This window comes from Ostrea edulis, chromosome 4 (genome assembly GCF_947568905.1).
Source record: "Ostrea edulis chromosome 4, xbOstEdul1.1, whole genome shotgun sequence".
NCBI classification, from domain to species: Eukaryota; Metazoa; Mollusca; class Bivalvia; order Ostreida; family Ostreidae; genus Ostrea; species Ostrea edulis.
Genome location: NC_079167.1, coordinates 87,663,110 through 87,675,714, shown reverse-complemented (window position 1 = coordinate 87,675,714; position 12,605 = coordinate 87,663,110). Strand labels below are relative to the sequence as shown.

The following is a 12,605-nucleotide window of genomic DNA, read 5'->3' as shown; positions in this document are numbered from 1 at the left end:
CAACACACATCTCATCTCTCTACATCACCAGACAAAACACCTCATCTCTCTACATCACCAGACAACACACATCTCATCTCTCTACATCACCAGACAACACACACCTCATCCCTCTACATCACTAGACAACACACACCTCATCTCTCTACATCACCAGACAACACACACCTCATCTCTCTACATCACCAGACAACACACACCTCATCTCTCTACATCACTAGACAACACACACCTCATCTCTCTACATCACCAGACAACACACACCTCATCTCTCTACATCACCAGACAACACACACCTCATCTCTCTACATCACCAGACAACACACACATCATCTCTCTACATCACCAGACAACACACATCTCATCTCTCTACATCACCAGACAACACACATCTCATCTCTCTACATCACCAAACATACACCTCATCTCTCTACATCACCAGACAACACACATCTCATCTCTCTACATCACCAGACAACACACACCTCATCTCTCTACACCAGACAACACACACCTCATCTCTCTACATCACCAGACAACACACACCTCATCTCTCTACATCACCAGACAACATACATCTCTCTACATCACCAGACAACACACATCTCATCTCTCTACATCACCAGACAACACACACCTCATCTCTCTACATCACCAGACAACACACACCTCATCTCTCTACACCAGACAACACACACCTCATCTCTCTACACCAGACAACACACACCTCATCTCTCTACATCACCAGACAACACACACCTCATCTCTCTACATCACCAGACAACATACATCTCTCTACATCACCAGACAACACACATCTCATCTCTCTACATCACCAGACAACACACACCTCATCTCTCTACATCACCAGACAACACACACCTCATCTCTCTACACCAGACAACACACACCTCATCTCTCTACATCATCAGACAACACACACCTCATCTCTCTACATCATCAGACAACACACACCTCATCTTTCTACATCACCAGACAACACACATCTCATCTCTCTACATCACCAGACAACACACATCTCATCTCTCTACATCACCAGACAACACACACCTCATCTCTCTACATCACCAGACAACACACATCTCATCTCTCTACATCACCAGACAACACACATCTCATCTCTCTACATCACCAGACAACACACACCTCATCTCTCTACATCACCAGACAACACACATCTCATCTCTCTACACCAGACAACACACATCTCATCTCTCTACACCAGACAACACACATCTCATCTCTCTACACCAGACAACACACATCTCATCTCTCTACATCACCAGACAACACACATCTCATCTCTCTACACCAGACAACACACACCTCATCTCTCTACATCACCAGACAACACACACCTCATCTCTCTACATCACCAGACAACACACACCTCATCTCTCTACACCAGACAACACACATCTCATCTCTCTACATCACCAGACAACACACACCATCTCTCTACACCAGACAACACACACCTCATCTCTCTACATCACCAGACAACACACATATCATCTCTCTACATCACCAGACAACACACACCTCATCTCTCTACATCATCAGACAACACACACCTCATCTCTCTACATCACCAGACAACACACACCATCTCTCTACACCAGACAACACACACCTCATCTCTCTACATCACCAGACAACACACATATCATCTCTCTACATCACCAGACAACACACACCTCATCTCTCTACATCACCAGACAACACACATCTCATCTCTCTACATCACCAGACAACACGCATCTCATCTCTCTACATCACCAAACACACGCAAACATTTTATGATTTTAAAAAAAATTAATTCATCGAGATATTCTATATTTTAAGTAGCATCAAGGTTTGTATGTGTACGATATTAGATATAACTTGTATAATCTGTTTGTATGTGTACGATATTAGATATAACTTGTAGAATCTGTATGTGTACGATATTAGATATAACTTGTAGAATCTGTTTGTATGTGTATATTAGATATAACTTGTAGAATCTGTTTGTATGTATACGATATTAGATATAACTTGCTTGTAGAATTTGTTTGTAGGTGTACGATATTGGATATAACTTATAGAATTTGTTTGTATGTGTACGATATTAGATATAACTTGTAGAATCTGTTTGTATGTGTATGATATTAGATATAACTTGTAGAATCTGTTTGTATGTGTACGATATTAGATATAACTTGTAGAATCTGTTTGTATGGGTACGATATTGGATATAACTTAAAGAATCTGTTTGTATGTGTACGATATTGAATATAACTTGTAGAATCTGTTTATACGTACCTGTACGATATTGGATATAACTTGTGGAAGCATTGTCAATGGGAAGCGTAGAATGTTGAACAATGATAAAGACACAAATGCTTTCTCTGCATCCAATATATTATTAGCGGGGTCAGAAAATACAAAAACAGCAAATGTAACTAGGGAGACCTACAAACACAAAAAGCAGACATCAAAGTGATCAAAAGTTTAACAATATTTATTCAATAATATATCACAAAAAATATATTTACAGTTTTTGAGATACAACTCTATCATAGTATGAATCTGGCCCTTTCACAATTAAAATGGTTTGAAAGATTGTGAATCTTAAGTATTTTCATTGTTGAAATTCAACCTCAGTCTTCAGCAAAACTTTTCCCAGATTTTTTTTAAACACTCAATACAGTGCAAAGTGTTTTGGAGACCTTTAGGAATGTGTCTCTCCGCGATTTAAAAGGTGTATAGTGTTTGGAGACCTTTAGGAATGTGTCTCTCTGCGATTTAAAAGGTGTGTTGTGTTTGGAGACCTTAAGGAATGTGTGATTTAAAAGGTGTGTAGTGTTTGGAGACCTTTAGGAATGTGTCTCTCTGTGATTTAAAAGGTGTGTTGTGTTTGGAGACCTTTAGGAATGTGTGTGATTTAAAAGGTGTGTTGTGTTTGGAGACCTTTAGGAATGTGTGATTTAAAAGGTGTGTAGTGTTTGGAGACCTTTAGGAATGTGTCTCTCTGTGATTTAAAAGGTGTGTAGTGTTTGGAGACCTTTAGGAATGTGTGTGATTTAAAAGGTGTGTAGTGTTTGGAGACCTTTAGGAATGTGTGTGATTTAAAAGGTGTGTAGTGTTTGGAGACCTTTAGGAATGTGTGTGATTTAAAAGGTTTGTAGTGTTTGGAGACCTTTAGGAATGTGTCTCTGTGATTTAAAAGGTGTGTTGTGTTTGGAGACCTTTAGGAATGTGTCTCTGTGATTTAAAAGGTGTGTACTGTTTTGAGACCTTTAGGAATGTGTGTGATTTAAAAGGTCAAGAGTATTTTGGAGACCTTTAGCAGGGCTCAGCCATGTTAGGGCATACTTGAAAAGGTGTATAACTGAAGATCAAAACGACACGAGCTTCAACATAAATCATGTTTCACCTGAAGTCAAACAGGATACACTAAATTCCTTTATCAATAATCATAGAGTAAGAGAGAACATAAAAATTTGGAGTAAAATCCATGCAGTAGTCTCTTAGAACATGTCCTGGCAAAATCATGTCTACAGACAGCCAGACAGACATACTGATTCCATTATACCCCCCTAAATAATGTTTGCAGGCGGGGAGAGGGGGTGTATAAACATGTTAAAAAAATTACACACATCCTTGGCTTAGCTAAGCTAAAACAGACAGAAATCCCTGAACTTAGGAAAACTAAAACAGACAGAAATCCCTGAACTTAGGAAAACTAAAACAGACAGAAATCCCTGAACTTAGGAAAACTAAAACAGACAGAAATCCCTGAACTTAGGAAAACTAAAACAGACAGAAATCCCTGAAATATAGGTAAGTTAAAACAGACAAAAATCACTGAAATACCAAGAACGGTGCCGTTGTCCAGGTGAAGGAAACACAAGCATTCAGAAAAGCCATGGTTCTCAAAACTCTCAGTTCCTTCCGTCTCAATTTCAGAATTTGTTCTTCAAATGATGGCTCCCAGGCATACATCTTTAAAACCTGTGGAAAAAATAGTTGCCTGTTTACTACAGAATAATAAAATGACTAGAATGTTCCAGTATTAATCAGAAAAGCAGGTAAACATTGATCATAAAAACTCACGGAAGGCAAATATTGATCATAAAAACTCATGGCAGGTAAATATTGATCATAAAAACCTCACAGCAGGTAAATATTGATCATAAAAACTCACAGCAGGTTAATATTGATCATAAAAACTCACGACAGGTAAATATTGATCATGAAACTCCCGGAAGGTAAATATTGATCATAAAAACTCATGGCAGGTAAATATTGATCATAAAAACTCATGGCAGGTAAATATTGATCCAAAAAGCTCACTGGATCTTTAAAAATTTGCTGAAGTTTGGGAAACTTTGCTTACCTTAATTCCATTCAAAACTTCATTCATCATTTTTATCCTGCCATCCTTCAAGATCATCTGTTTCACCTGCAATTGATAACTGAAATTTGACTACTTTAAAAATAAAAAATTATGAAATGAATATATGAAAAGTCCAACATTGGAAAAAATTACATGTAAAGTGCTCATAAATTATAACTCTTCAATCAAAGCTAAAAAAAAAAACATGATCTTTTAAAATTTAGAAAAAAATCCATCTTTCGGGAGCATTCTGGATTGAGGTCAGCAAAGAAAGGACCAGGGTCGGTTACAAACACTCTTTGAATTCTATGAAATTCTGAATCAGTAAAATCAATTTTGAAATAGCCGTTCCGTTACAAACACTCTGATTTCTATAAAATTAAGTAATTTTCATGTTGAAAAACTCAGAATTATCTTAAAATAAGTTTTCTGTTCCTCAGATATGACATGTATCATAAAGTTAGCGAATTGTGTTTTCCTTGAAAATTGCCGATATTTTTAGTCCATCCATTGGAATAGAGATGGACTGAGGTCCGCAGTTTAATCAGCAACCCTGTAAGAGCAGTTTTACCTGTAAGTCCCGGGACTTTTTAGCGATGAATGCGTTGACTGGTATCAGAACAATCATTACTCCAAACCCTGCAAAAATACTGGGACCAAGCTCCCTGTACAAAAAGTACAAGGCGACAATGATCTGAAACGGTGCAGACCAGATGGTGTGAACATATGTCGTTAGGTCCATAAATCTCTGGGCATCCACAGACATGAGGTTGACAATTTCTCCTACCGTCGAGGACTTTTTGGCTGTGTTGGACAGTCTCAACATCTACAATCAAACATAACAAGGGAAATTCTCAAATGTCTTATAAAATTTCTACAATTAAACATAATGAAGGATGAGGAATTTCTCCAAAGTCTAACTAGAATAATAACACCCAACACCCCCCCCCCCCCCCCCCCCAAACAGAAAATGGGTGATTAGAAAATGGAAATATTCATACATTCACTATAAATCAAAATGTAAGGTACATAAATGTTATTTTGCTTTTAAATAATGTATGTAAAAGGTCCAGTTCTAACCTTTTAAGGAGGAATGCTACACCAGAGAAATTTGATATCAATGGATGAGAAGAGGAGGATATGTGCATCAGTATTTTGAAATTGAAATCTTTTAAATTCACTTTATTTAGTCAAAAAATGCACTTTTAGTAGAAAGTAATTTGAAAAAAATTTAAAACCCTTGCCGGACTCCAACCCGCAATCTACAGTTCAGCAGTCGACGTGCTAGCCTACTGAGCTACTCAACTAGGCAATGATTTTTAAAATGAATAAAACAATATTGTTGATATTTATATTTTTATCCATGTTTTAAAAGGAAGTCAGTCATTATGATGATGTAGAGTACATCCTTAATTCGTTTTTGAAATATTCTCCAGACAAAGAGACCCCCCCCCCCCCTTTTGTAAACAAAATAGAAATTAGTATAACTTTCTAATACTTTAAATATTCTAATTTAAAATAAGAAATGCATAACTTCAGTCTAAGAACAATGTATTTACAATGTTTAAATCAAATCTCTTCATGAATTTTTAAGATATACAGTGGAACCCCGTTATTACGTTTTCCATTTTGTCACGATAAAATAAAGTACCGGGGGCAACGTAATAAACGTTCCAAGTGAAATCCATTAAAAATATCATTTGGAAATTGTATATCTTCCGTTGGTACTCCGTAAAGGGGTGCGTGAATATATCTTTACTGTTTCTTTGTTTAAAAGACTATGATACTTTGTTTTATTTACATCTTATCTTTAATGTCCGTAATTCTACATGTTCTTATGCCTTTTCTTTATTTCTGGTGTAGGATACATAAGGATGTTTTGAAAAACTTTGCTTTTCTACATTCGTTTGGACCTCCATTTTGTTCAACTTTAACACAATGCGTTCATGTAAATTTCTCTCAATAACTTGTTCCGGTTCGTATTCAACATTCGTATAAAAAAAATAACAAAACATCGTTTTTATTAAGTTCTCTTATTACACAATACACAACACAATAAAAAAATCCCACCCAAAAACAACAAACTATAGACACAAAACGCACACGATACCCAACACTTACATACTTTTCTCACCAACGATAAACACGGAGAACAATTTAAGCGCAATCCACATAAAAAAAAATATAATGATGCACGAAGATTTCATTTATAACGCTAAATGATGGCACTTGAATCACGTGCACATCAAGGGATTTTAGAATGTTCACTGAGGTAAATGCCGTGCACGAATCGGCCGATAACACAGGACAGTTTGATCGGTGTATGTATGGACGAGATTTACGAACACCCAAGCTGCATGTCCAAACAACGGACAATTTTTTAATTGAACACCTTTAGTCACCTATGTCCAAGCAGTTACCCAAGCTGTTTTAACAATGCTACGATAAATCTTGTCCTTCATGTTTGGTACCAAAGCTGTCTGTAAATAGAGTTTTAATAGCGAAGGTAGTCACACGATGCTGAACATGCAGGTGGTTGAGAAATTATTATTTCTTTGATTATCAAAATATGAAAAATGAAGTAAATTTCATAGAGTACAATTTCTAAATAAACATTATTTGTTTATCACTGGCTTCGATACGGGGTATTCACCTGTATTGATGTTGCTAGATCTATCAAAGCGTGACCAGTCAAGCGCCTCTAATCCCCAAAGAGACCAGGAAATTTACGTGGTGACTGTCTCAGGTAGTCAAGGTGTGAATGGCTTATTATTTTGAGAATCACTATTGAATAATTAGGGATTTATTACGTTTTTGTCGGAATTTTTACAACGTAAAGTCCCAGTATCTTAGGACAACGTAATAACGAGGTCTATTTTATATAGGTTTGTTAAGAAATTGTTTTGTGCTTTGAAATTCCAACGTAATATGAGGACTAACGTATTAAAGGGGGAATGTAATAACATCATTCAACACAAGGTTTCATTCCCCTGATGCCACCATTTAACATAATATATCTGTATCTGTCTTGACCATAAAAAACAAATATTGTATCTTTCTTATTACTGGTAACATTGACCTTGGTCAGATGACCATGTTTAAGACTTCTCAGACATCATCAGTACATCCTTCATGCCTAGCATAAGATATGATGTCTTATCATTACAAAGTAACATCCAGAGGAAAATATTCCTGTCTCTCCCAGTGACCTTGCACTAGATAATGATTCTGGAGGTCACAACTTCAATAGCTTCTCCAATACAAACTTATGGGACACAAAGCAGGAAGGCAGGACAGCAGACAGATTGATAGACAGACACAGATCTATATATACCCCCTAACCCTGACCGGAATGGACCATAACTCGAGACTACAGACAGACACAGGCTTATAACCCTAACCTTTACAGGCCTGAAAAAAGCCTTAACAATAACTCTGCAAAATCTTTTCAAAAATAAAAATCATTCTCAGTTTATGAGTCATGGAAATAGAGAACTTACTTTTCTGTACACCAGACAGATTATCGATGTCCTAATTCTCATTCCCAGTAACTGACAACCGTGAAAATACTGATGCAGTATAAATGACTGTATCATAGCCATGATAAACATCAGCAACGAATAAAATATTCCTCTCCACTGGTACTCCGACTTGTTAACAGTGAATTTGATCAGTAATCTGAAAGAAAAAGTTCAATATTTCAGGTGAAGATCAGAATTACCTACCAGAACAAAATAGTTTCAGAGCTGTTAACATTTTTGAAATACACACAATGTTTGGGTGTTTTTTTTTTTAGACAAGAGATATAATTGTATGCAGTAACACTTGTCATAGTTTGACAATTTGCATTTCAGCACGTTGCACATTCAGGCAAAACATTTCAGTCTCTAAAACTTTCCCTATAATTTTAAAATTTCCCCTATCATCTTAAAATTGTCTATATCATCTTAAAAAATTTCCCTATAATTTTAAAATTTTCTCTATCATTTTGAAAAAATTTGTATTATTTTGGTTAAAGAAATATTGTCCATTCTGGATCTTGTCTATTTTGCATATTAGTCAATATGAAAAAATCTGGATACTTAGATTTAATTCAAATTTGTGTAAACTGTCTATCCAATAGTTTACTTTTACTTGACAGGACGTTCAAAGAGGCCACACTGGTAAGCCCCTCTGGAACACCCTCCTCCCCACCCCCCAAAAAACCTAAAGTGAGCAGAAACTACGACAAATTTTGTTGCCCTATCCAAAAGATTATACACACCAATTTTTGACAAAATTAGTCCTTCACTTTCTGTCAGTGACAAATTTTGATTGCTATTTGTCTGATACCTGAAAGACTGAGGTGACCAAATCACCTGATCGACTGTTATAACTAGTTACCCAAGTGACTCAGGTGATCGAAAACCTTAGTACATGTACTACCTGTTAAAATCAATATTTATACATACTTCAAAAGCAATGGACTGACGAACTGCATGATATCATATATCAGTTTGTAAAGTGCAGTAAGTAGAGCTAAGGGTAGGTAAGCAGACACCAGGGCTTTCAGCAGCCTTGCAGGAACCTTATATTGACTCTCAGCCTGGTCTTCCATCAAATCGTCTTCCTCCCTAGGAACAGCATTTAGCTCCATCATCTCTCCTTCCACACGACGTTCTGAATGGACGTACATTCTCTGGGTCTTTCTGTAGTGAAATGACATATTATTAGCTACAACTTCTATCAGCTTGTGAATTTCAGATTAAGAGTATAATTCACACACACAGTAGTCAGCTACCCATGGTCAGTGGTTTAAGTTTACAAACAGTATTCAGACATCAATGGTCAGTGGTTTAAGTTTACACAAACAGTATTCAGACATCAATGGTCAGTGGTTTAAGTTTACACAAACAGTATTCAGACATCAATGGTCAGTGGTTTAAGTTTACACAAACAACAACAATTTTTATTTTTAAAGTTGGATATACATAATCAACAAATAACATTAGCTATATACTAGCTATTTTACCGACATGCACAGATGTTTGTGCTAGGGGGCCTTTGAGTGGAAGGAAACCGGAGTACCCGGAGAAAAAATCCACATGTCGAGTGGGCGACCACCATACCCTCTCACATACAACCACTGCTGATCACGGGGATCAAACTCTGGTCACAGCGGTGAGTGTGTTAACCACTACACTACTCAGACACTCAGTATTCAGTATTCAACGGTCAGTGGTTTGCAAGAAACTTGAGACTTGTCCATGTCATTGGAGTGCTAGAACAGCCTTCAGTTTTGTTCCCCATGACAACATGACAACATATACTACATTTGTTCCATGGTTCAATAGGTACAGGTTTATTTCTAACTACCAAGGTCAGGACATTTTATAGAAATTTGTGGGCGATGATTAATCAGTGGTTCATGTTAAAAAAATGCCAGTTCAAAGTCACTTTTTCCCCTTCGACATTTCTTCCTCTGAGTTCATCTTCAGCAGCTTCTAATTTCATTTTCACCACTTAAATTCTGACTTTTTTTCAGCACTTAATTCTGACTCATTTTCAACACTTTAATTCTAACTTGTTTGCACCACTTAAATTCTTTCTCATTTTTACAACTTAAATTCTGATTCATTTTGACCACTTGAATTCTGATTTATTTTCACCACTTAAAATTCTGACTCATTTTGACCACTTAAATTCTTATTCATTTTGACCACTTAAATTCTAACTCATTTTCACCACAGTGACTTTAATTCCAACTCGTTTTTTGCTTTCAATGACCTTGTCTTTTCATACAGGGGTATGCAATTTGAAAAATTAACTAATAGCTCAGTATATTAAAATGCCTAAAAATGGACAATAAGAACCAAAATCTCTTTGCAGGGTGCCATTCCCCAAATTAGTGGAATACTGTAAACAAAACACATTACATTTGGCTGTGTAATCTATTTAACACCTTTCACAGAAAGCAGTCACCATTAAATCAAACATATAGCTAAACATCTTGCATATACATCGTATATCTTTATATAGCACATTTAGAAAGCTCTAAATCAAATCAAACTTGCTGAAAAAATCAATTTCCACCCAATACTGTACATCCTAATTATAAACCAAAACTTTACAGTAAAACATGACATCACGGGGCATATAGACCCCAAACCATGGAATGCCATGCTGTATCCAAAGATTCTGTGTGTCTAGTTCAGTGTAAATCGGTCTAGTTGCTCTGAAGAAGAGCTGAAAATGTGAAATGTACAGACCGTAGAAAAAGATTTCCACAAAGCAGCACTTGTTTCAATGATTACCAGTGTCATGGTTTACAACTAGCTACACACAAAAGTTAAGGCCAGTTCCAGTCCTTTCTATGCAAATGAGAATTTAAAAAACTTAGTACCAAGAATTTTTTATTTTAAAATCAATACATACTCAACTCTTATAACGCGAAAAGGGGTGAACACAGATTCCAAATGACTTAAGTGCACTATATCATGTCATATGATGACGTCACAAGGACTGTGAATATCACCATTTACACTGAATAGATCCTGCGGTAGATATGCCCTCGGAATTTGTCAGCGATTTTTTAAGATGATGTGGAATTAGATATGCATCAATATTATTGCAGTCCTAATCCCATCATTTGTCCTGTTCGATCTTCATTTTAAGCAAAGTATACCGGTTCGTGTACTTGTCGATTGTTTCACGTACATAAAATATTTGAATCATTAATAATGCGAAAAACTGATAGCATTTGGACAGTAATAAGGATATTGTGTAGAGATTCTGTTTATTCTCATATCAATATCGTCTCAATTTATCTAGTGCATTTCTAGCGCCGAAATCGTTTTGTTAGTAGTTTCTTTTCTTCTGTAGTAAGCAATACACAAGGTCATATTGTGATGTCATAGTAAAACATACGCAGTACACGTCACATATAACCATATACTTACATGAACATAGGGCTGAAATGATTCACTGAAATATCGTTACTGTTCAATATAAATGCTTGATTCAATGCTTCGATCTTTGGTTCGATGTTTTTTAAAAATTGGGTTCGGTAAAATGCATCGGGCTTGACCTGTACTTATTTTTACATGCATGAGACAAAATGGTGTCCCATAATGGTCAGACTGCTGTTAACCATAAGTCTGACCAAAAAAACCTTACCCAGTTTAAAATACAGAGCTAACATGCATCTCACTGTTCGGCAGTTAGGAAACGGTTTGCATTTAAAATTGTGACTGTGAATCTTCGTAAATAAATTTTTCTTCAAATTTATTTATTGGTTTCTTCTGTAAAATGTATAGTATTGAAAATTTTGAATTGTAGTATAAGGCTTGCAATTACATATCATTTCGTTACGGGGGCGTATCGTTTCAGCCCTACATGAACATACTCAGAATAAGTACAAGGGAAGTTTTAATGGATGTTAAGCATTTCGATAATCTTATTTGCCTTAACTCACATGCGTAAGAACTTACCTAATACTTCTTTCAACTTCTTTTTCCCAGTATTTCTCAAAATGTGGAACCACGACACCACAAGTATCTTCATGATTAAGATGCCACAGGTCTTCTATTGTTAGCGCATGTTTATAGCCCCTAATGACCATACTGAAAGTGAAATCAGCCTTCAATAAAAGATGCAGCTCAATTTATTTTGATTTGAAACTACATTACATGAAGAGTCTAGTAATTTGTGTTTCTTGAGAGGTACCTTGTAAACCACCAGAATGTAATCTTGGATAGAAAAGATGCCATTTCCTCTGGACTTTTTTTCTGCAAATGAAGTCATTTAAATTATTGAAGTCCAAGGTCAGACCAATTCTTATCACAATACACAGAAGTGTGAAATTTACAACAACAAACAATTTACAAAAGAAATTCTAGGATGGGTCAATATATCACCCCAAGAAGCCCACACTGGTCTGAGACAAAAGGTCACTACAGGAGTAACCATGTTCCCTGACCCCAGGGGGTCAGGAATTGAACAAACTTGTATCTACACTAAATAAGGAATAAGATTTAGACGATTGTGTTTTGGAGATGGATATGTTCAACCTGTTCCTTTTTTTTTTTTTTTTTTTTTTTTTTTTTATTTCTTATTAAAAAAGTTTTATTATTTCTTTCTTTGTCATTCTTGATAAGGCTTTTTTTTTTTACATAAAAAAAGAACATACTATTTTTATTATATCTTAATTATCTCTCCTGATTTG

The 12,605-nt window shown here is 35.9% G+C and overlaps 1 protein-coding gene across 3 annotated transcripts in view; it reads right to left on the bottom strand.

Annotated features, from left to right (window-relative positions):
- The window catches only part of LOC125668177 (multidrug resistance-associated protein 1-like), a 64,774-nt gene that overhangs the window by 37,622 nt on the left and 14,547 nt on the right, over window positions 1-12,605 (bottom strand). For all 3 annotated transcript variants that reach the window (XM_048902002.2, XM_048902004.2, XM_056164131.1), the window contains 8 exons: window positions 12,107-12,168; window positions 11,872-12,003; window positions 8,854-9,090; window positions 7,903-8,080; window positions 4,974-5,228; window positions 4,403-4,468; window positions 3,880-4,017; window positions 2,326-2,475 (listed from right to left, as the gene is read on the bottom strand). In XM_048902002.2, coding sequence (XP_048757959.2) covers window positions 2,326-2,475; window positions 3,880-4,017; window positions 4,403-4,468; window positions 4,974-5,228; window positions 7,903-8,080; window positions 8,854-9,090; window positions 11,872-12,003; window positions 12,107-12,168 — 1,218 coding nt within the window. The remainder of the gene's footprint in view (window positions 1-2,325; window positions 2,476-3,879; window positions 4,018-4,402; window positions 4,469-4,973; window positions 5,229-7,902; window positions 8,081-8,853; window positions 9,091-11,871; window positions 12,004-12,106; window positions 12,169-12,605) is intronic.